The 24,862-nt window shown below is 38.8% G+C and overlaps 4 protein-coding genes across 5 annotated transcripts; 2 read left to right on the top strand and 2 right to left on the bottom strand.

The window, feature by feature from the left end:
• The first annotated feature begins 564 nt into the window (after positions 1–564).
• Positions 565–6,981, top strand: LOC133712291 (histidine kinase 3). Its single transcript, XM_062138404.1, has 11 exons — positions 565–1,750; positions 2,094–2,375; positions 2,682–2,851; positions 3,035–3,247; positions 3,524–3,710; positions 3,791–3,842; positions 3,966–4,195; positions 4,334–4,432; positions 4,718–5,850; positions 6,057–6,413; positions 6,537–6,981. Exons 1-10 carry the CDS (start codon positions 1,277–1,279, stop codon positions 6,319–6,321), a joined length of 3,105 nt encoding a protein of 1,034 aa, XP_061994388.1. The 5' UTR covers positions 565–1,276; the 3' UTR covers positions 6,322–6,413; positions 6,537–6,981.
• A 722-nt stretch (positions 6,982–7,703) lies between these two features.
• Positions 7,704–10,421, top strand: LOC133709701 (nuclear transport factor 2B). The gene is made up of 2 exons (XM_062135530.1): positions 7,704–8,127; positions 10,076–10,421. Exons 1-2 carry the CDS (start codon positions 7,831–7,833, stop codon positions 10,148–10,150), a joined length of 372 nt encoding a protein of 123 aa, XP_061991514.1. The 5' UTR covers positions 7,704–7,830; the 3' UTR covers positions 10,151–10,421.
• Positions 10,422–11,222: 801 nt separating this feature from the next.
• On the bottom strand, positions 11,223–12,259 carry LOC133709700 (uncharacterized). The gene is made up of 2 exons (XM_062135529.1): positions 11,977–12,259; positions 11,223–11,846 (listed from the first exon to the last, which is right to left on the bottom strand). The coding sequence occupies exons 1-2, from the start codon at positions 12,112–12,114 to the stop codon at positions 11,421–11,423; spliced, it is 564 nt and encodes a 187-aa protein (XP_061991513.1). The 5' UTR covers positions 12,115–12,259; the 3' UTR covers positions 11,223–11,420.
• A 133-nt stretch (positions 12,260–12,392) lies between these two features.
• Positions 12,393–18,540, bottom strand: LOC133709699 (calmodulin-binding transcription activator 4). 2 transcript variants are annotated; one of them, XM_062135527.1, is made up of 13 exons: positions 18,409–18,540; positions 18,225–18,327; positions 17,709–17,840; positions 17,519–17,634; positions 17,221–17,309; positions 16,930–16,975; positions 15,810–16,529; positions 15,562–15,610; positions 15,208–15,416; positions 14,055–14,728; positions 13,181–13,754; positions 12,732–13,025; positions 12,393–12,641 (listed from the first exon to the last, which is right to left on the bottom strand). In XM_062135527.1, the coding sequence occupies exons 2-13, from the start codon at positions 18,232–18,234 to the stop codon at positions 12,546–12,548; spliced, it is 3,009 nt and encodes a 1,002-aa protein (XP_061991511.1). In that variant the 5' UTR covers positions 18,235–18,327; positions 18,409–18,540; the 3' UTR covers positions 12,393–12,545. The 2 variants fall into 2 exon arrangements, with proteins under 2 accessions (XP_061991511.1, XP_061991512.1); XM_062135528.1 differs by lacking the exons at positions 16,930–16,975; positions 17,519–17,634; positions 17,709–17,840; positions 18,225–18,327; positions 18,409–18,540.
• Positions 18,541–24,862: the final 6,322 nt, after the last annotated feature.

Raw genomic sequence — 24,862 nt, forward strand, 5'->3', positions numbered from 1 at the left:
GCATAATTCTCATATTATATTATATAGTAGTAGAGTGTATGTATATATTATTCTCTTACGCAATGGTAAATTGATGACAATATAATAAACTTAGGATAAAACAAGATTGATCTATCAACCCCAATCTAATATGCACAAAAGAGAATAAAAAACGCAGAGCCTGCACCCAAATAGTGGTTTAGAGCATAATAGCAACTCCTAGAGGTTCCTTTCTCTCTTTACCAACTCTTTTGACTAATGGTCATCTAATGGTAGCTCTGGGAAAAGTACCGGGCATCTAATGCGATTTGGTACCAAAAGGACGGACCCAGTGGCATCGCCGAAAATTTAACTCCGATGCAAGGGCACCTTTGTCAAATGAAGTACAGCCATACAAACGCGCAGAGGTAACGACTTGGCCTAGCGTGTAGAATTTGTCTACTGGCATTGGATTGATAGGGATGTGAACCCAATGAAAAAAGTTGGAAAAAGCACTGATTTTTGATGAGTGGGAACTACAACTTTACTGCCCCCCTTAATTTTGTCAAATGTAGTGATAATTTATGTCACATTTTTTTTTTTGGGGAATTTTTAATTCTTTCTTTCTTTCTTTCTCCTGGGTGGATGTTTTGGATAGATAGAGAAGGGCCTGTGCTAGCAGACATTTCTACCATCATATTCTTCTTCTTCTCATTTTTCTCTCACAGATTCTTCTTCATTCTTAAATGCCCATGAATCCTCAGTTCTCAGCTTCTTGTTCTTCTTCTTCTTCTTATACCTCCCTCTTTATTACTTATAGTGCCCTTATAGTGCTAGATCTCTACAGCTTGGTTTACTTGAGAGTCAAACCTCAGCTACATGCTTCAACTTGTGCTTGTGGGATTTCATGAATTTAAGGCCTACTCTTCACTAACTGAGATTCTGTGTTGGGGGTTTGCGATTTGATTACTAAAATTGGGAATCTGGGTTTGGCCCATTGCTTGATTTGGGCTTTAGGATTAAAAGCCAGCCAGAATCTTTTGGATTCTTTGTTGCTAGTAGTGTGTGAATGAAAGACAGAGTTTGAAGTTGTTTGTTTTATAGACCTGCCTGAATTTGCAAGTGGTAGTAGGTATTGTTCTTCCATGTTTGGGAGTTTTTGTATTTTTTAATGTTGGGTTTAGCTAGACAGCTCCTGTAGATTTTTGATAGCTGGCCTCTCACTCTCACTCTCTGTTTCATTTAATTCCCCCATTAGAGTCACTTCATCATCATATTGGCACTGTTTCTAGCTAACTTGGGTTGGGTGGTCCTGTGGATGAGTTTGCTTCATGTCTTCGGGTTCGGTTTAAAAGTGGGGCATCTACTTTGGATGCTATGTTGCTGGATTGTATCTGTGATTTCCATGAATTGGTACCTTAATGGTGCAATTATGGACACCAAGAGTGGTAGTTTGCTTGGTGATGGCGCCCGCGCCCTCAAATTGTGGGAGAAGATCCCATTGAACATTACTAAGATCCGCCATCATTACTACCAGTATATTGGGTCCAAGACTTGGTGGAAGAGGGTCTTGGTTTCCTGGGTGGTTGGTTGGACTATTGCTTGCTTTTGGAGCTTCTGCTACATGAGCTCAGTGGCTAGTGAGAAGAGGAAAGAGACTCTTACGAGTATGTGTGATGAGAGAGCAAGGATGTTGCAGGATCAGTTTAATGTGAGCATGAACCATATTCAGGCCATGTCGATTCTGATCTCCACATTCCACCACGGCAAGTATCCATCTGCAATTGACCAGGTAACTAAAATCATTCCTACCAAATCTGAAGGAAGTTGCTTTTAAATTCACCAGTCGCTTTTTGAGACATTGTTCTTGAGCTTCATGTTCACTCAAATTTCGATTCATGGGAGTAATTAATCAAGTGTTTTCCTGGTATTTAACTAGTTTACATTCATTGCCTTGGTTGATGAACTTATGTCATGTGGGGGATTTGATTGAAGATGTTAAGTTTGAAGAGTTCATTAGGCCTTTCTTGACAGATTGTTAATTTAATGTATTTAGTACCAGATCTGAGTTTGTTTACCTTTGATAATAGAACTATCATCTAGTCAGTAGAACATCTAACTTTGTGAACGTGTAGAGAACTTTTGCGAGGTACACTGAAAGAACTGCTTTTGAGAGACCTCTTACAAGTGGCGTGGCATATGCTGTAAGGGTGCTCCACTCGGAGAAAGAACAATTTGAGAAGCAGCAAGGCTGGACTATCAAGAGAATGGATACCCTCGAACACGACCAAGTCCATAAGAATGACTATACCCCAGAATTGCTGGAGCCACCCCCAATTCAGGAAGAATATGCTCCTGTCATATTTGCTCAGGATACTGTTGCACATGTCATTTCTTTCGATATGCTGTCTGGGAAGGTAATTCTCTTTCTAGATATTTCTTCATTTTCCACTTGTCATAATTCATTTCTCAACAATATGCAATCTCAAACATATCAACGGATTTTTAGCTTTATTGTTGTGTAGGTGATTATGTCTCAAAACTTGGACCACAGTGCCATTGTACTTCTGAACAGCCTGAAAAAATTGATCTGAATGTTCAACTCATAGTTTATAGATTAGCTCTCTAACATTATCAATGTCGTCTCACAACTACATAGGAAAAAGTTGTGGTTTTATTAGTGATCTTTAATCATATGGTTCTGTTCAATTACTTTCCAACAGGAAGATCGAGATAATGTGTTGCGCGCAAGAGAATCAGGAAAGGGGGTCTTGACTGCTCCATTTCGGCTGCTTAAAACTAATAGGCTTGGAGTAATACTGACCTTTGCTGTCTACAAGAGAGATCTACCTTCAAATGCAACTCCAAATGAAAGAATTCAAGCAACCGATGGGTATGCTTTCTTTAATAGAGAACATATTATAAATAAAAATTTGTATTGCAAGTTTCCAGAGTTCAATAGGTGAATGATGTCTGCAAAAAGAGTCTTTGCCATTAAATGTTCAGACAACTTAGAATATTCATTTTGTTATAATCCAAGATAAGCTTCAGTAATTCTGTTGCTTCTGCTGACCAGGTATCTAGGCGGAATCTTTCATATTGAGTCACTTGTGGAGAAGTTACTTCAACAACTTGCAAGCAAGCAAACTATCCTTGTCAATGTGTATGATACTACCAATCATTCGGAGCCAATCAGCATGTATGGTTCAAATGTTTCAGATGATGGATTGCGGCATATTAGTACCTTAAATTTTGGAGATCCCTTAAGGAGGCATGAGATGCACTGCAGGTAATTATTAATCCTTCTGCTTAGTAATTTTAGGGTTGAACTTACCATGTCAATAGACCTCTCTGTCTCTGGTAAAAGTGTGATGCCAAGAAATGTAAACCCATAAAGGTGATGATGTCCCTAAGTTCATGAGGGTGAGAATAAGTGAATTTGGTTTGGTTTGTTTTGTAAGAAAATTACGCCTCCTTGTCACTTATAACAGTTGCACAATTTCCAAGGCACCTCAACTTTCAGAAAGTCAATTGTATTCAGAAGCCAAGTTTCTTCTTTGTGCAGATTCAAACATAAGCCACCGTGGCCGTGGTTAGCCATCACAACTTCAATTGGGATCCTTGTGATTGCGTTGCTTGTTGGGCATATTTTTCATGCAACTGTAAATAGGATTGCCAAAGTGGAAGATGATTTCCATAAAATGAGCGATCTCAAGAAACAGGCCGAAGCAGCTGATGTTGCCAAATCTCAGGTACTAAATGATTTTAGTTAATCCAGCTGAGATCTTTTCCAGACTTCTACTATGCCTAATCAAATTTCACTCCTCTGTAGTTCCTTGCAACTGTATCCCATGAGATTAGAACCCCAATGAACGGTGTCCTAGGTGAGTTTGTGAGACTGCCCCTGTTATCTGTTTTCTGATGTCCATGCATTGCTCAATTATTTAGAACAAAACTATAGGCCATGAGCAAGTTTGATGACCCTAAAAAATGTGTTGATTTTACAGGTATGTTGCACATGCTTATGGATACAGATCTAGATGTAACTCAACAAGATTATGTCAGAACTGCCCAGGGTAGTGGAAAAGCCCTAGTCTCACTTATAAATGAGGTCTTGGACCAGGCAAAAATTGAATCTGGTAAGCTGGAGCTCGAGGCAGTGCGTTTTGATCTGCGAGCAATTTTGGATGATGTTTTGTCACTGTTTTCTGGGAAGTCTCAAGAAAAAGGAGTGGAGGTAAATGATAGTTCCATCACCATTTCCCTTCCTGCAAGAAAAAAAAAAAAAATCCTCCACTTTTTTATATTCAATTTTTTGTTCACTGCCTAATAACTGAATTCTTTGATTTGCATGATCAAATTTGGGGAAGAGCAGCTGGGAGTATACATCTCAGATCAGGTTCCTGAAATGCTTATTGGTGATCCTGGAAGGTTTCGGCAAATTATTACCAATCTCATGGGGAATTCGATCAAAGTAAGTGCTGGTTCTCAAAAGATCATCTACTTCTGACACCAAATTACACTTAAATAATTTGACTGGTCAGGCCAAAATATAATATCCCTTTTGGCTGAAATTCACTCCATCTTTATTGATCAAAAACCATAAATTGAATGCATCATTTGTTTGACCTTCTTTGGATATCTTCTTGTGATTTGTGCTCTAGGCATGCTATATTTTAGACTTGATTAGTAACTGGAAATGGGTTATTTTTAACTGAAATTAAGTAAATAGTGTATTGATTGATCATTTAATTTGCAGTTCACAGAGAAAGGACACATCTTTGTCACTGTCCATTTGTTTGAGGAGCTGATTGACTCGATAGACGTTGAGACTGAATCATCATCGAAAAACACTTTGAGTGGGTTCCCTGTTGCGGATAAACGCCGCAGCTGGGAAGGATTTAGGGGTTTCAGTGAAGAGGGATCTGCAAGCTCGTTCTCATCGTCGTCTGATGTCATCAATCTTATTGTGTCTGTTGAGGACACAGGGGTTGGAATCCCTCTAGAAGCCCAATCTCGTGTTTTCACTCCTTTTATGCAGGTGGGACCATCTATCTCACGGACACATGGTGGCACAGGAATTGGACTGAGCATAAGCAAGTGTTTAGTTGGCCTCATGAGAGGGGAGATTGGTTTTGTGAGCATTCCCAAGGTTGGTTCCACATTTACATTTACCGCTGTTTTCGCCAAAGCCCGCTGTGATTCAAATGAATTTAAGATCCAGCAAATCAACAGCCAAGCAAATGCTGCATCCTCAGACTTTCATGGCATGACAGCATTGGTTGTGGATCACAGACCTGTGAGGGCCAAGATGTCAAGATATCATATCCAAAGGCTTGGAATTCGAGTTGAAGTCGCTTCTGAGTTGCAGCAGGCTTTGTCTTGCATAAGCTCTGGGAATACAACTATAAATATGGTCCTTGTTGAACAGGAGGTTTGGGATAATGATTCACGCAGTTCAGCTCTCTTTATTGATAACTTAAAGAAACTTAAATGTCCGGTTCCTCCTAAGCTGTTCCTTCTTGCCAATTCTATAAGCAGTTGCAGAACAAGCTTTGTGAATTCAGGTGTCTGTACGCCAAGTATTATCATGAAGCCTCTCAGGGCAAGTATGCTTGCTGCCTCACTACAAAGAGCCATGGGAATTGGTAACAAGGGTAATACACGGAATGGTGAGCTCCCAAGTTTGTCTCTCCGCAATCTTCTACTTGGAAGAAAAATTCTTATTGTGGATGATAATAAAGTGAACCTCATAGTAGCTGCTGGTGCTTTGAAAAAGTATGGGGCTACAGTGCAGAGTGCAGACAGCGGTAAAGAGGCAATCTCACTGCTTACACCACCCCATAGTTTTGATGCCTGCTTCATGGATATCCAGATGCCGGAAATGGATGGGTATGTGATACTTCTGGCTCTGAAGCTTTTAATTTTATGAGTCATGGCTTGGAGATAACTTTTGAAAACCATGCCAACATTTCAAAATTCATTCAGATAGAAACACTATTAATGCTTTGCTAACTTTGTGTTTAGTTATGACAGTTTAGCTATCATGGGTTTATTTAGGCACTAAATCTATAACTTATATTTCTTTTCCCCTACAGTTTTGAAGCTACGAGGAGAATACGCGACATAGAACGCAATGTCAGCAATAATATTCAACATGGCAAGGTTTCTGCGGAGGACTATGACAATATTTTATCATGGCATGTACCCATTCTGGCCATGACTGCAGATGTTATTCAGGCCACCCATGAGGAATGCACAAGGTGTGGAATGGATGGATATGTTTCTAAACCATTTGAAGCTGAACAGCTTTATCGAGAAGTTTCACGTTTTCTCCATTCTCCTGCAAAAGGTACTTTGTAGAGAGGACTTCAATCGATGAGGACTTGCTGATGGCATTGGCACAAGCATCTCTTCCCCAGGACACTGTAAATGGATTCAGAGTTTTCCCAGTAGTGAGTTCCTTATCTTCAAAGATTTAGTTTAATCTGAGTAACAAATAGAAGATAAAAGTGGGAAGTTGTATAAAATCATTTCAAGTGGTGTCAGGAACTGACAACATTGTTTACTTTTTGCAGGATAGCATTTCCTTAGTAGCAGAGAGTGTATATAGGAGCCCTGCTCGATTAGTTGGGATTTGAGGTTTTTCTGTTCACATATCCCTTACCAGATTCAAAGCTGGTTCATTTTTCCTTGTAAAGTCGATCGATCTCCATGCCTTTCACTGAAGTTGGTCATTAACATGGAACTTCTAAGTTCCAGAGATCCTGAATCCAACTACTTTAAAGTGAGAGAAGTACAAGCCTTGTGTAGTGAATAGGAAGCACTGGGTTTGCATATTCCCATCGCAAATGTAATAATAGAAGTTGCAGTGATTGAAGATATATCACCCTTTTCTGAGTATCAGTGTATTGTATAGATTGATTTGGCAGAGAGGAGTAATTGTAGCTTTATTGGGAAGCAGATGGAGAATGCACAATGTATATTACAAAGTTAATAAAGATGTGTAATCAGATTCTTTTGCTTTCGGGGTTTCCTCCCTATCAGTTACAAAAGTTTGATTCTGTCTTAGACTTGATGTAAAGTTTGATTCATTGTAGAATTGATGTAGCTATGCAATGTTGATAATTTGTGAAGGCTCTCATCATTCTCACACACTTTGTACTGCTCTAAGAAAAAGAAAAAGAGAGAGTATTTCTTGTTATATCCAAAATTTTTTACTACCAAGTGCATTGAAATAGTTTTTTTTTTTTTTTTCAAACTCGCAAATATTTGTGTAGCTCCGGGGACAAACCTTGGGAATGTCCAACAAAATGTGTTAAAAGCTTTGTACTAAGGGATTCTTTGAGAGATTTCACGAGATTAACATGATGCGTTAAGATCAAACAAATAGATTAACGCAATGTGTTCACTCTGTGTATAGATATCATAATTTGTGTTAAACTATTATTATAATATCTCTGATTTGGTTAGTTTGTCACATGATATTATAATATTTGAACCAAGACTCATTTCTTGAAAATATGTTATATAGTGTATTCGCTTGGTTTATTTTTATTTTTTATTGTATTCTTTTTTTAATGTCTTTAATATAAAAAATAAAATAAAAAGAAAAACAGCGTTGTACCCACGCAAGAGTGAAAAATAAATATTATAAAGGAGTAAAGGACCGTGGTGTGTGACCGATCCAGTAGGTTAAATAAAAAAAAAAAAAAAAACTATAAGGAATAAAATCCCTTCACTTTCTTTCAAAAAAAAAAAACCCTTCACTTGAGTCGGTCCCCAACTCGCTTCTGCGGCTTCGTCTTCTCTTCTCTTCTCTCTCCCCAACCCTTCTTTCGGCGGCGGCGGCGGCGATCAGGTGCGGCGGAGATGGATCCAGACGCGGTGGCCAAGGCATTCGTGGAGCACTACTACTCGCTCTTCGATTCCAACCGCGCTGCCTTAGCCAATCTCTACCAGGAGGGCTCCATGTTGACCTTCGAGGGCCAGAAGATCCAAGGCTCACAGAACATCGTTGCCAAGCTCACCAGCCTCCCTTTCCAGCAGTGCCAGCACAGCATCACCACCGTCGATTGCCAGCCCTCTGGCCCCGCCGGCGGCATGCTCGTCTTCGTCAGCGGCAATCTCCAACTCGCCGGTGAACAGCACGCCCTCAAGTTCAGCCAGGTCCTCCTCTTCACTCCTAATCTTTTCGATTTCATTACGGTTTTGAGATTTCGTTTCTCTTAGGGTTTTGATCTGTTGCTGATTGATGTCTGCGACTGTTGATCTTGTGACGATTTGATTGCTAGTAGTAGAATCGTGATTTTTAGGTTGTAGGTTGAGATTGGGAGGATTTTGACTTCTGTGCTCTAGGTTTAGCCTTGAAGCGTGAGGATGCAAACCATTAGTGAATTTGATGCATCGTTTCATTGTTTGATTTATGAGATGGTGTGCTGTTTGTGGCTTGTGTATATTATCAGTCGGATTCGCTGTGCGCGCTTATAGTGTTATGCTATGATTTGACTGTGTAGATTTCGAAGATCATGTACAGCCTATCGTGCCAGTAACTAGCAAAGAGGGATGAGTGTGTAGTTAGTTATTCGGTTGATGGATTGTGTAGTTTTTCATTGGTTTATGTGTATTTTGCTTTTGAGGTGTGATATGTGCCCATATATGTCAATGTAGGGTTTTCTATGCCCAGTTTGGTGTTTGTTTGGTTCTTCTTTCTGGTTATGTGTGCATCAAGATAAGATTGAATTGCTTTTGAATTAATAACTGTGCATATCTAATAATTTGCAGTTATGATCTTTTGGGTCACCATTTACCCACCTACCGGTGGATCAAAATTGAATAGGTGGCAATAGTTCTGAAACTTAACATACTTTAATGAGATTTGAAAGAAATTTGAGTGCTCCATTGTGGTCCAGAGGTTGGTGGGATCATGGAATTTCATGGTGAATGGTGACCAAGAGATCAAAACACATTAATTATATATTCTGATTATTATTATTATTTAATATTTCATATGATCTTCTTGACTTCTGCTTCAAAGGGGAAGAACAAATTGAGGTTTTGTGGAAGATACACAAATTGGCTTGATAAAAATTCTTTGTTCTCTCTATCCTTGCGAAGACGCTTGCTATTGAATATAGTTTTGATTGAACAGTAGCCCTGTTTTTTGGGGTCTGAATTGTATAAGTTGAAAACTAAGTCAGAAAGCCCAATCGTTTTGTTTTACGCATTTGTAACAGTTTTATTTTTATCAATAATATGACTGTTAATAATTGTTCGAATTTAGGATTCTATTCATCTTCTCTCTCTTTTTGGTTTTGGTTTAATTGCTTTGTAGGTATAAGGATCTTGTATTGCCTTTTGCTTTACATCACCACTTTCTCTACACTGGTCTTAGACAACGGTTAGGGCATAAAAATAACAGTGGAATTAAAATGGTTGAAACACTTCCCTTCAATGACATTGGTTAAAGCTTATTTTAACTGAGTTGGGTTCCTTTGTCTTCCTGCTTCAATCATGGTGTCGCTATGTGTGTGATTGAGTAGCAGATTGTGGTGGTGTTGGTATATATCATTGATTGAACGTGCTTTGACATAATTCAGCTACAGTAACAGCTACTTTTACTTTGCATTCAGCCCTGATCACTGAGTTATTTATTTTTCACCTCTGTCCCCCTTGCTTTGGTCTTATGGTGGAGTCCACACAAAAGACTAAGATCTCCATTCTGCTGCTTGTTCGCTTTAACCTCTAGAATGCAAATTAGAGCCATCACTTCATACATTTTGTTGTATTAGTATTAGTTGCTTTTGTCTTATAGTTGGTTTTGTATTTGTGTTATTTTTGTCACTTCTAAAAGACCTTACATGGGTATAAACTTTGTTAGGGCATACATTTAGAATAACTACTAAATGATGCAAGTTTGCCAGTTTGTCAGAATTATTTTTTAACAATTCTGTGTAATATCCTACTCGTTGATGTTGACCACTCTTGTTTTGGTTGAAATAAGTTCCTTTGTGATAACCTTTTCTATAGGATTACATTTATCTTCTCTACCTATTTTTTTCATTCTGTGGTCCATTACAAATCATATGTTTCCTAATTTGTTTTTTTCTTTTGGCAGATGTTCCATCTGATGCCTACTCCACAAGGAAGCTTTTACGTTTTCAATGACATTTTCCGATTGAACTACGCATGAAGACAAAGGTTGATCACCCACGTTCAACAACTGGTGGGATTATGTGTGCCCTCTCTGCTTATGTTTAGTTCTAGACATTTCGAATCAGATGGAGAGTCTGAACTTTCTTGTCAAGTTTAGTGTTTTGTTTCTGAGATTTAAAGATTTGATGGTATGGTATGGTACTATGGTTGTTATTGGTTGATTTGATGACATTTTACCTGTACTGGGCAATTATCTAAATGAACACAGTATTGGGGGTTTGAGACTAAGAAAGTTTCCTTGGTCCTTACATGTTGGTATGACTTGCATTTTGCTAAATTGTCATCTTTCTGAGTTCAGTTCTTTCATCCCATTCCTTCTATTCTAACTCAATTTCTAGACACGTGTGACATGCCCAAGCATGGATATCCTGTTGGGGGCCTTGGAGCTTGGGCATAGCCTTGAAGTTAATCTTTTTATATATATGTTTTTGTCAAAGCAAAGATGCAACTTGACTTCTATTACGGATCTGATCACAAGGTTCACAATCGAAAGCCACAAGCCAGTGCCGCTATACATATATGACAGCAGTTGCCGGAGATTATAAGATTATTGCGAATAAGTGGCAGCAATAATGCAATATATAGTTGCAGCTAAATATGCTGATCCAATAAAACGCTGACTAGGGCTACCGTGTTTTAAATTGATACAGTAAGAGTATTATTGGAGCAAACTTGAGGAGACAATGTACACAATATAGTAGGATATAAACATGCTGGACGATCGATCATTGATCAGCTGGTAGAGGACTCGGCAGTTCTGAGTTTAGAGAGCCTTAAGGCGGGGATCAGGAGCTGCGGCTGGTATGGACAGTGGCGAAAGCATTCGTGGATCATTACTACTCAGTTTTCGACATGAACCGTGGAGCTTTAGGGTGTCTGCCAGGTTCGTACTCTTTGTTTTCTTTCTGGTTACTCACACATTGATCGTTATAGTTGTTCTGTTTTGTTTATTTTCGGTGCTTTTCTGTCTCTTGGATTCAAAGATGTTTATCTATTTGCATTTTCAATTTTATCTGAAATGTCGAGGTTTTGTGTTTTGCTAATCCGGATGAGTGGGTGAAAAACTAATTAACAAACGAGTGCTCCTTGAGCTTCCTCTGTACACAAAAGTAGGCAACAACTTTTCACAAACATCAACTGAAAAACATAAATGAGATGCTAGCTAGCTAGGCTCCACTCTGCTATATGATCAAAGCAGATCAATCAACTCTCTTCGAGTCTTCATTAACTCCAGTTTAAAATGTTGCTCAATGTTTTTTGCCAATATCTGGTAATTCCACAGAGGGAAGATCAAGCATTTTGAGAGAAGGTAGTGCATCGCTTTTTCGCTTCTGATCCTGTCCAGTTTGATCCGAACCCCCTGAAAACAATGTCCTAATGCAGCTAAATGGGTGGCTCAATCCATGTTTCATTTTCAAGAGCAGGGTCATCTCTGAGGCTTGCCAAGCTATAGTCAGCACTACCAACACAGAAAGAAGCCAGTGAGTGATGGTGTTCTGTCTCTTCAAATTTTTCAATTCTCTCACTATCTCTTGTTTGTCAAATTCTCCACCGCCACCCTTGTTATCTTTCGCATCCAATTCACCACCTTCAGAGGTTGCTGTTACCTCTCCCGGTTCGTTTGAAGCTTCGGCTTTCTGAATCTCCTCGGAATTGCCTTTCACTGATTCCAACTGTCAATGGGATGCTACCCTATCTAATTAATGTTGCCATTTCTATTGCAGAGCAGAGGTAAAGACTAAAGAGAGAGATATTCCCCAGGTAAGGAAACACAGCAATGAAAAAACCAAGGCGGTTGGTTACCTGAGAGAGCAATTGGGAGAGGAGGAGCTGGTCGTCGTCGCCTTCTCCGGAGGCTCCTCTGTTGTTTCTCCTCTCCTCCAACAGCCTCTTGATCGCCTCGTCAATCAGCTCCACATTCTTCTGATGTTTGGATTCCATGGATATCTCAGAGAAAATGAGAGAGAAAAGTCAAATTCAGAGCCTTTTGCAACCTGCAATTCCAGATTCTACAAACCAAGTTTTTCAAGTCATATTGGGCTAGACACGTGGCAATTGCGCCGGTCGTGGCGTGATGAGAGGTTGTCCCTTCCCTTCCCTTCTACGACATGACAGCACTCCTTTTTATTCCTTTTTATTAATAATGGTCGGCGCCGAAACGAGGCAAATAATTGGACTAGAAAGTTGGGTCTAAAAATTTACACAAAAGCCGAAGTTGATTCACAGAGTAATAGGAAAGCCTTTACACATCAATCATCATTCATTTACATAAACTGGTCTTATATGTACAAATCCAGAAACCATCATCTACCAAGTGATTAGAAATTTTGGTCAACCGAAGAAAACATGAGTTAGAAACTTGGAGTTTTGCTTCATTGAAACTGATACATATCAATGTCTTCCATATTAACGAAATCCTCGAGGGAAATTGGTGCTCCTGCTTCACCACTAGTGCCACCCAATTCAGCCTGCAAGAGTTGAAATAAGTACTTCCCATTAGTTAAATGGAGATCGATAACTCACTACTTTCATCAAGCATTTGTCTTCATTTTGCTTACCTTAGCTTGATGGTACCCCTCCAGCATGCGCTGATATTGCTCACGGGCCTCTGGGGACTCGACCATGGACAACACCCGCGAGACAGCCTCGTCAATGGCTCCATCGACTTTCTGTTTGCGGAAAACCTTGAGGATATCTTCATCTTCACTTGATTCTGTGGATTCTGCCTCATGCCGAAAACCACGCAGACCAACTCCTTTTCTCCGCCACCTTAGTACAACTTTGTCCAGAATCCCAACGGCCCAACAGATTACCTTGTAGTGCTTCCTAACTTGATAACCTCTCACATGTGCCTGCCAAAATAGATATTGATAAACCAATTTTTAATGAATCATTCCACTATTTTTTATTTATATGCACGTCTTGCAGTTCAAGAATTGAGTGAGTTTTGCATATGATAATGCTGATGAACCAAGTAAATCTCGACTTCAAGTTAGAAATCAGGTACCTGTATCTTGACAACTTTCTTGCGGAGCGCCAGGAAATCCTTGCGGCCTTTCCAGCCTCGGTATTTCTTCTGGATAGATAATGCAGCTGAATTGTAATCACGTGGATTACGAAAGTTTAGCTTTGACATAGCTGAAAGGCCTAGTATGTCATCTGAACTGATACCATAATCGTCTATAGTAACACCAGCGTCTTTCTGCTGTCGTCTTCTGAAAGAATGTGCCCGAAAAGCAGATTGTATGCGTGCAGCAGCCTGTGCTGCATTTCGGACTGCAGCTAAGGTGTTCTTAAGGGGGGCCTGATCTTCATTAGTCTCCAGGCTACTCTTCGAGATGCTATTTACTGTTTTTTCTGCTTCGATCTCAGCGCAGCCTCTGGAAATCTCACTTTCCTCCAGTGTAAGGGATGACAGATGGCTAGTGAGTGCCACCTCTGAAAGATAACCTGCAAGTCCCTTATGCCCATGGATAGCTGCAATAGATGCCGGAGTTTTGCCTATGGGATCTTGGGAATTGGGGTCAGTCACTGCTCCAGCTGAAGCACCAGAAGCAACCAGTACAGCAACCATCTTTTCCCTATTAAAAAAGAACCAACATATCAATGGTGCACAACAAGAACTATCCTATATATGAGATCAAACAATTATATATGTTTTCCTAGTAAATCAATCTTAGTCATAAAGGTAAAAGTAAATCTGATCTCAGAATAAGAATGACAACCTTGATCGACTATTTTCTGTGATCCTTAATTCCTTATCCTTGTGTTGTGATATCATCATGTTATGACAGTCAAATAAAAAGCAACAATCCATGTGTATTACTCCTTTGCTCATTCTTGAACAAGAAACAATCAAAAGAGAAAAGAATAACTCTTACCTTCCAAAACGCGCAGCCCAATGTAGTGCAGTCCACCCGTTTATATCCCGGAAATTTATATTGACTCCAAGATCGAGTATTGGGTTTAATGCCCACTCAAAGCCCAACCCAGCAACCATGTGTATCATGCCTTGCTCTTTCCTGGATAAGGAACAATCTGTCTGGTCAAGTCCCTGGGATCTGGAGGAAAGCCATTGCTCCAACTTGTCTTTTAGAAACTCTTCCAGAAGCCAATATATGGTACTAGATGAACTTCCACTGCCTACTAAGAGAGCCTCAATAATACTACCCCAAGTATCATCGTCAGCTTTCGATTTTCTCACAAACTCAGACTCAACAGTGTCTCTTTTCTGCACTGATGAATCAGACAAGAGAATTTGAGCAAATCTGACGAGTAATAAAAGTTCTTCTGCACTCCTACTAGATTCTTTTGGAGGTGAATTATTTGGAGTAGATCTACTGCTCTTATCGCGATACTCAAATTCCCTAACTTCACTGCAGGACTCCCGATTGCCTAAAGTAATGCAGAGTGTCACCTTCCCAGGAAGGTGAGGGGGAGCTTCACAACGGATTACACCTTCTTGAATGATCTGAGCAGGAACTTCAACGTTGCCAAACATACAAGTCCATGCAGATTCTGATGGATCGCACAGAAAAGATCCAATAACAATGACCTGCATTGAACATGGGCTTTGAGTTGTGTCTAAAGACTACCACAAACAAAACCTCCATCACAGGAACATACATGTATATATTTTAGCTTTTGTTGAAAGTGAGAACATATTTGGATATCTGGTTATCAAGACCTGGGCTCTAAACTCCAACACTTGTTTTACACATTGTTGAAGAGAAATGCCTTACCACTAGACCAAATGCTAGTTGGCAGCATTAAAGGCACCTATGATAAGATACTTGGTAGTAACACAAGTGAGAATAATCTGAACTTGACAGGGGTTTATTTAGCCATTAGGACTGCTAAACATTTCTAATTTCCCCTCAACAATCTGTATTATCATTCATATCATCAAAGGTGATGCACAGAAATAAAGACCCATTAGATAAGAACTCCACTAAGCAGCAGTTTTTTAGGATGTTCGAAAACTAGCACACTTATTAAACAAGCAAGGAGAGCATTCCTCAGTAAGAAGCATACCTTTGTGGGTTCGTTGGCATCACCCCATTCTGGGGAAATTTCCCGGATTGTAAACTTTTGCGTCTGTGCAACAGTCAAACTGATATCTGATTCAAGATTTCCCATTTGTCCTTGCTCAAAAAATGATGTAAAGTAGTCTGAATGTGTTTCTATTGCAGACGAAAATGGAGACTTGAAAATGTCAACTTCTTGAGGACGCGACAAAGAAGCTGGTAACATGCAAAGATTGTCAGAGGCTGAAAAGTATGTATTAGGTGCAGTGCTAAGCCACTTTTTTTTTTTTTTTTTCCTATAACTGAGAAAAGCAAATCATACAGCGTTTCACATTATTCCTAACAGAGTTTAGGCACTCACGATATTCAAACGCCCCATTTGGACCAGTCAATGATGAAGATAGTTTTTCCTGTTGCAGTTGGTAATAACAATGCATCAATGGCCACATTCATTTAAAAGGAACACATGGAACCAAGGCATAAGTGAAACATGTACAAAACTTAAGAGGCTAAAACTCATTGACCTTCCCACACATATCTGAGTACTAAAAGACTGAATAAGGACAACAATGTGAACACAGAACACTATGAAATTTTAGTAAAACTCACATTTCTGTCCAATGTATACAAGCCTGTCTCCTGGGGCTCCACAACTGATGAAGTCTTAGATGAATTCAGAACCTCCTTCCAAGATGCTGATTCTTTGTTTCCATCTGCAAATTCATGACCAATTAATTGATGATGTTTACCACTAAGGTCTACATTACTTTGCATCTGAGCACGTCCACTGTAAAACTGATCATTTACAATGTGTTCTGGTCCATGGAAGGGAGTAAACTGATCCTGATTGACGATATCATTATGGTAATCCAAGATATCTGAACTATTGTCTGCATTCCCTTGCATCAGAGAATGCCCACTATAGAACTGATCGTGAACAATATGGTCTTGTCCATGGAAGGCAGTAAACTGATCACTAGGGTATTCCGGGATATCTGAACCATCTGGATTATCATCCACAAATTCGTTGAAGCTATCATCATTTAAACTTAACTGCTCCTCTAGTCGCCGCAAAGCTTGACTAACATCAGCCTTAGATGAACTATCTGACTCCCCTGTTCTATATAAGTTCTCTACGCTCTCTCTTCCATTTTTCTTGATGACTAGATCTGAACTAACTTCTACAGAACCTGGACTCGTATAAGGTTCATACAACTCACTAATCATGGAGACAGATCCTGGATGTTGTGTAGTATTCGAGATTGGACTCTGGCTGAGGGAAGAAGAGGAAACTGGTGATTGTATAAACGATCCTGTACCAGGCTTCACCTGAAATACATTATTGCAAGCAATAATGTCAATACAAAGCTCAGGCCACAGACCACTAGGTGCTATTGCAATTGCTGGAATATATGCAATAGAAAAAAGAAGCGGCAAACATATTGTACAGTGTAAAATTTCATCTAAAATTGCTCATTGTTCATTACATAAGCTGATAAGTTATCACTGATGGAGCAACTTGTAGTCCTGAAAAATGATCACATGCTGGTGGAAAGTTCAGGAATAAAAATCTTGAAGCAGGAAGGGCTTAAAATATGTTTCTTTAACATGAACATGGAAGGGATCAGTGGACACCGCATTAAAGAGGTGCACAGCTTTGGTCTAAAACATTTACATACAAAGTGGGAGTGAGATATGCCTTATTTATAGGGACGTTCTGAAGACTCACCTCACTAATTTCCCTATAATGAACAAGAACAATGTGCTCATATGCCCTGCAACATAAATGTATAAAAGGAATCTATTCAAAATATGTCGTCCATGATAACATAAATGAAGATGAAAATTAAGAATCTTTGCACTCTTATTGTAAAATATATTTCTCAGTTTGTTACCATGAAGGTTAGATATACATTGCATACACTTGTATGAAATTTTGAACAATTATGTTAAAAGCAGACCTTTTAGCAGAATACCACATTAAGGAAATGCAATGTACATCAAAAACAAGCATACTCACGGATCCAACATCCAATAGCTGCGCCTCTGAAAATTCGGATTGTCCTCCCCATGCGCATAATAACAATTCAATGTCTCAACGTTTCCAACCTAATCATGCATATGAAACATCATTACTCAAACTGAAACATAGGACTACACTGACCTCAGTACGAAGCACAGCAAAAGAAAGAGTCCTGCTATTATACTAGTCAGTCGAGAGTATCCCTAATTTCATAAATAGCCGAGAATATGTGATGAAAGGCAGACCATTTCACAAAGAAAACAGTAAGTACAACTACTCGGCTGCTGTCACAAACCTTAAGCCGTTCATGTGCTTCACCAACAGTTCTCCCATCCTTCTTCTTACGCCAACGGTGCCCGTCTCTACGGAAAAACCGAAGGATCCTTTTGTTAAAAAGAAACAAAGACCCACCTGTTGCAAAGCCAGGGAACAGTGAGGACAACTTCAATGGATAAACAGTGGAGAAGAACAGAATGGACACTTACTAACAGGTTGTTGAGGAGGCTCTGGGGTGACCTTATACTTCTCATGATTCTGCAATATGAATAGCACTTCGGCCGGCTTCAGCCACCGGCTTTGAGCCTCTTGAAAGAGGTCATTAATATTATATCCTGAGCCTTCATACACACAACATAATATACATGTCAGACAGTTTCTCACTGTGATCAGCACAGGCCTTTCACTTGATCACACAATGCGACGAAAAACACATCTAATTAGACTTTGAAAACCCAATTCAAGATTATAACGCAGCTTTTCTCCCTTAATTACATTAACAACCAGATATCATACAACAGAATGTTGAAATGGGTGGTTCTGTACGTACTAAATATTATGAGTAATTAAGCTCTCTAATTAACATGCCCTAAAAACATAACGTTCAAATCTAATGGTAAAAAAATTAAAAAGACTGCATTTTTCAAGCTCAACATTGACTGATCAAGGGTAACTATATCATTCTTTTCTCATGAACTATAAGCGAAACAAGGTGAGTGCGTTACCTGATTGCATCGTGTCCAATTCGGTAAATTCACAACTGCACGAACCGAGGAGGAGGAGGAGAAAGCGTTTGACTTGTGCTCATTTGAACCGGAGACAAATCCCCTGAAACAAAAAGAAAAAGGAGTTGACCTTGAGAGCTGGACTGAACCCGGTCGAGCCAAGCCCCAGACAACCTCGACGAACCGGGATCACGCCGGAAACGAAACCTCGTTATAGTGAACGGTGCCGGGTTTGAATTTGGGCTTTCACAAAACCGACAGAGACAGCGCGACCAAGACAAAGCAGTGTTCTTCTAAACACGACCAGAGGGACTAAGAAGGAGGTTGGGTTGCAATATTATTACTCCCTACTTAGACAACTATCTCCTGGTACCAGGTACTTTCGTGTCATCTGACGTGGCACAACACAATTGGCCGGAGGAAAGTCACCACCAGTTAAGTAATCAATACGGCGAAAACGTCGGTAAAATATCCAAAAGGGTATTTTTGACATTTTAGTGGAAACAGCGAGACTGCTGATCACCCATTTTTCTTAGATTCGCAAATAAAATAGTAAACGTGCAAAAGGTGGCGTTAATGGAATATTCCTGTAGGTAATTCTGAGGTGGGCCGTGTCACGTGAAATGCGTACAACTAATTACAGGTTTAACATCTTAAAATTGAAATTATTGTTCTTTTTTGATAACACGTTTCACGAAATATTAAAATATACTAATATTCAACTTGTAGAACAGTAGAAGTGATAATTTTTCGTGGATCGGTTAGACCATCTGTTGAGTCAGACGATCTAACCGAAGATCCACTCAATTGTGATTTGTGAGGGTGTAAAATATCCCGCATAGAGTAGTAATGTGATTGAGACTTGAGAAGAAAGGACATGGAGAAAATGATAAAAATACATTTGCACTCAACAATTCACTACTATTGATATTTCAAAAATGAGAGGCTGTTGTCTAGTTTGGATTGGAGTCGTCAAAAAGTGGGATTGTCAAACTATGTGTCCCTATTGTGGCTAAAAGAATGATTGGGATGAAATTGTGAGGCAACGTTGTGTCTTCTAATAGGTGAAGTGCTTTTTTGGATAATTCAAGACAAAGAACGTACGAAATTGCTTCTGCCTCTTAGGTATTGTTGGTTGAGAAAGTAGACAATGAGTTTGCACTATTTCTAACAAAAGGCTACAAGGATGTAACGTTAATAGTGTTGTTCATTTGGTCACTGAGTGAGGTAACATGGTTAGAAAATTTCGTATTGTATTCTATTATTCAACAATTGTAAACTTACATATTTTATGTTTTGTTATTTGATTGGTAGATTCGGTAGAAAAATTGTCTAAGTACGTATTGATCACTGTATGCTTTAAGAAGTTGTTGTTCTTGAGTAGTTGAGTTTTAAAGTCAAGTAGATGTCGTATCGTCACCTAAATTTAAAACCATATATTACATTGTGTTGAAATTAAAAAACCAACGTGGAATAATTGAATAAATGCAACACCGAAATCTTCAATCATGAAATGTATTAAATTTTTTAAACCCTCTAATCAGTTACTTTGTTGATCGGTGACAACTGAGTGACTTTGACAAGATCGAAATGGCCGTTCAACCGAAAACTCTTTATTCCATGTCCCAGCACTTACTAGCTTGTATCGTTAATGAGGGCGTAATATATAAGATTACATAATGGTGACAAATGTCAATATCCATATTTGGTGTCCACAAGGGACTGGGGGAGTAAATAGAATCTTCACTATTGGCACATTGAACATGACAAGCACCATAAGTAATCAAATTATTAATGCCAGAGTATCTATTTGTTTCTTAGCTAGCTGGTCTTCTTGAAACTACTAATTAAACTATTTTTGGTCACTATTGACTTCTGAGAGATTTTAGGTATGGTTATCGTGTCACGTGGCGTGATCGTCCACCAATCAGAATTTATTCACGTGATACTGTGATCGTATCGAAAATCTACTCACATCATAGATTATTATCATAAAATTTGGATACTTTATGTTATTTTTAATTATCAAGCTCAAAAGTCTCAATACTTAATGCGTGTTATTTTACGATTCACATGTTTACTCTTAAAAGAATTGAATAGATTTTCAGAGACTGAGACATGTTTCATCGGGTTGCATATGAACCTCAGAAACTTCATTTTCAACAAAATTGCAATTTGACTCTCGCTTCAAATTTTCTCATGTTTGAACCAAAATGCCTTGGTACAACATACGAATTTTTCGAACAACTTTCACTTTTTTAAAACAACTAATTATTTTCATTCATGCGTGCTTGTAACGACGCTAGCTATAACATCATAATAAGTTAATAATCTTTAAAATTTCATAGGTATTGTTTCATGCTATCTTTAAGAATCGAGCTTATAATCTCCAACACCTAGTGCATATCATTTAGCAAGTAAGATCGTTATCGTTCAAGGTTTTGAGTAATTTTCAAATAGCTGAGACATTTTTCAGTAGTCTTATATGAATCTCATCAAAAACCTCATTTTTCAATAAAATTGTGGTTTAACTCCCACTTCAAATGTGGTCGTGTTTGAGCCAAAACGACTTGCTATATATAGCGCATGGAATTTTGGTAAAATTCACTTTTTTAAATCAACTAGTTCGCATCAACTCTCTTTGCATCCTTCCTGCAATTTGCTCAACAATGTCATTTTCACCAAAATTTGTGTGTTTAGAGCATCTTTAGCAAACTCTCTATCTTGGCTCGTTAACTATTTTGGAGAGCATGTTTAGCTTTTTATCAATTCTACCAGTTGACCAGACTCCTAAGTGGCTCTCTATTTTAATAATTAGCTATCTCTCTCCTAAATATAGAGAGCGAGATGAGGCTTTCTATTATTTTCATTAATTTAAAACATTCATTTTAAGTTATTATATGTAATTTATAAATACATCCAAACTATTTTTTCTTTATTCAATAAATAATATAAATTCAAAATTAGCTAAAATAGAGAGAACTGATGCAGACGTATTTTGAGAGTGGCTAGCCAAAATAACTTTCTAGAAGCTAAAATTTAACTAAAAAATGGCTAACTTTGTTAAATATACTCTTATAGCTAGTAATTTTCTTCCGTCTTGTGGCTTTATCTCTTCATCATTGATCTTAACATTATGACATCGAGCCTTGGAGCTAAATGTTTAAATTAATTCTCTTCAATTAAAAATATACTACCACAAAAGTTTAACGATTTAAAGGCCGTACGGGTAGAAAATTTAACGGCAAAAGTTGAATTTAAATTCAAAACAGGCTTTTATCAACAAATTATTCATCTGTAAAAGTTGCGTTTTAATTTTTTTTTATTAATTTTTCATTCCTCTCATAAAAATAGTATAAACACTTTCGATGCTCGAGTGATTATGCGAATTTATTCTTGAGTTCATAATATCAATGCTTTAAGCTCCTCGAAGTCCTTTAATTTCCACTGTTATAGTAAGCAATTTTATTTCCGTATTGCAACTTCACCCAAACCTCGAAGACATTCTCAAAAAACAAAAAAAAGGGTTTCGCAAGACCGAATTCCAACTCCTTTGGTTGATCCTAGGATGATACACATATATATATATGTTGAAGGAATATCGATTTAGTGTGCCTTATCAAACTAGGAGTAGCAATAGGAGAGAAAGTTCTAGATTTCCCAATCCTACACGGATTGGTATTCCTTGTAACATTAGAACTAGTACTTTGTAATCCCTATATATAGGGCTCCTATTCTCAATAATATGATTACAATTCTCTCTACAATTTCTCTCAAATCTCTTTTTCCTTAAACACGTTATCAGCACGACTCTAACCACAAACCAAAAACCCAAAAATCTTCTTCATCACCGCAGCTCCTAGCCCACGCTAGCCTCCCCTACGCGCCCCTGCGCACGCATCTTTGCTGCCCCTGCACACCGCCGCACGTCTGCTGCCCCTGCAGCACCAACGCACAACCACTGCATCCTTTTTTCCGTTTCTGTGCACATCCGTCTGCTTGCAAGCCCCGAAACGTCTATTTCAGAACCTCAGATCAAAATCCTTTCTTCATCAAAGTTGTTCGTCTCTGTCTCTTCTATCTGACCTCCGAATTTCAGCCTTATTGGAGTTGTTTTGAGACCGGTACACCAATCGAAGTGCAAGATGTTCAGAAGAGAATCTGTTCCGAATTTCAACAAGTAAGTTTTTAAATTAAAGTTCCAGCTTTCCGAATTTTAATTTCTCCTTCTTTTTCTTCGGGGACTTGCAACCTCCCTTTTTCTACATCCCACCTTTCTTATAACGTGGGTTCGATTCTTGAGAAAGCGGAATCGTGGGGATTCACGCAATTAACGAACTAAGAGCGTTCGTAAGACTTCGGACTAAGAGCGTCCGTAAGCATCGATTTAACGAACTAAGAGCGTTCGTAAGCTACGGACTAAGAGCGTTCGTGAGCATAGATTTTGACCATTTAAACATCATTGTTTCGGTCTAATCCAAATATTCTTGGAAATCGATTTCTTGGTAGCATTAAGGCTCAGAAATCTTATATTAGTTTTCGTGGAAGCATTGACTCCGAAACTAATACGTTCTTGCTTTCCTTTCAGGATGTAAGACTTGAACGAGCTCGATTTTACTCCATTGGATTCTACGGGCACGGGATATTTATTTGCCTACAATCCAAGAGCCCTGTTCTAAAGGAACCGCTCAAGACTCACAAACTGAGATAGAAAATTCCAGGGCATTTACCCTGATGAAGCGCCACATGAAGATGGCCCTCCAGTTTGAGTACATGAATGAGGATAACGCTAACAACCTTTGGGTTGCGCCTAGTGAACGTTTTAGTAACATTCACAACTTTCCGAACATAGAAGCACGATGGAATAATATCTGCTTCACTATAACTTTGAAAGAGTTATGAAATATTGTTCGGAGGCTCTCTGCATCATATTATTTATGCATGCTTGTGGAAAAACACAAAATAACAAATTGATTGAGAAAACCCTAACATGACCATAGGAGTCACGACGTTGAGGGTATAGGGTTGGACACCATGGCGCCATTTTTGGCCATGATTGCACTATTCCAACGCCATTGGTTCTAGGGACCATATGTATTGTGTCAATACACCTCAATCAAGAGAGCATCCTCTTCATGGTATTTTATGGAGTACCTGATCAATGGTAATATATCGAGCTATAAAAGACTTTAAATCTGGCGATGAAGATAGAATGCGGCAGATTTGTATTTAAAATAGTCTTTTAATTTCCAAGAATTATGTAATGGCAATTATGCCTTAATCAATAAAATGACTTATTGGATTATCTCTTTTCCTCTAGGCGTACTCAATTAAGTATGATGTCTAGGAAAGTAATTGAGATTAGTGGTACTTAAGAGAGCTTTGCTCCACCGACATCTCTCTCTACTTCCCTGGTCATATTTAATTGGAATTACCGAACGAATTGAGTGACTACAATTTGTCTAATGTTTGATTTTACTTTGGATTAGATTATGGTCACGAAACTTTGATGTAATCATTGGTTATTATTAATAAAGTATCGATTTATTTTATCTCATGTCATGGACATATTTTTCAAACTTTATTACTTCAAAGATATAAGAGCCAATGGTTTTCATGTGGAAACACATTGTGAGAATGGACAAGAGTTCATTTGCATCACCTCTAATGACTACGGACATAAACGAGTATTAGAGAAACTTATGTGTCGATCTAGTGGGTTGTATGCAACCACTATTCGAGTAATTGAATCCAATCATGTTATATGATTTATGGGATTCTGACACATATAGGCTTTGGCATGACCGTCTGGGACACCCAGGTCGTGATATGATGATCCGTATATTAAAGACTTCACACGGACATCCATTCTTCAGAACGAAGAGAAGTAAAAACCAAAAATTGGTTCGAGGAGATGCACCTACGCCTCACGGCGCCAAGACTGTGCAAGACCGGCCACTTAGGGCCGGCGCCGTCTACCCCCTACGGCAATAACATGGCATTGACGCCATGGATCATTGTTTGACTCCTCCTTCTACTTCTAAAGTCAATTGTGACTTCATGGCTAAACCAAAATCCTCATTGGTTGTCTCTAAAGCCCATCATTCGTTCTGCAAAGCCTGCTCTTTAGCAAAAAATTAGGATCGAGACCATCCTATGCAAAGGACACTAAAGAAAATATTCCATTCTTGCAAAGAATCCAAGGTGATATTTGTGGACCTATTCAACCACCATGCGGACCATTTAGATATTTTATGGTGTTGGTTGATGCATCGACACGCTGGTCACATGTCATGCTATTGTCCACAAGGAACGCTGCATTTGCTAAACTCCTAGCACAAATAATTAAGTTAAGGGCTCACCACCCTGATCATCCTATTAAGTCTATAAGATTAGACAATGCTGGAGAGTTTACATCAAAGACTTTTGATGATTATTGCATGCCCATTGGGATTGATGTTGAACATCCTGTTCCTCATGTTCACACCCAAAATGGTCTCGCAGAAGCCGCCATTAAACGACTACAAATGGTCGCTAGGGCATTGGTAATGCGCACCAATCTCCCTATTTCTGCTTGGGGCTATGCAATATTGCATGCAGCTCTGCTTATTCGTCTGAGGCCTACTGCCACTCAACCC

This window comes from Rosa rugosa, chromosome 5, assembly GCF_958449725.1.
Source record: "Rosa rugosa chromosome 5, drRosRugo1.1, whole genome shotgun sequence".
Lineage (NCBI taxonomy): Eukaryota > Viridiplantae > Streptophyta > Magnoliopsida > Rosales > Rosaceae > Rosa > Rosa rugosa.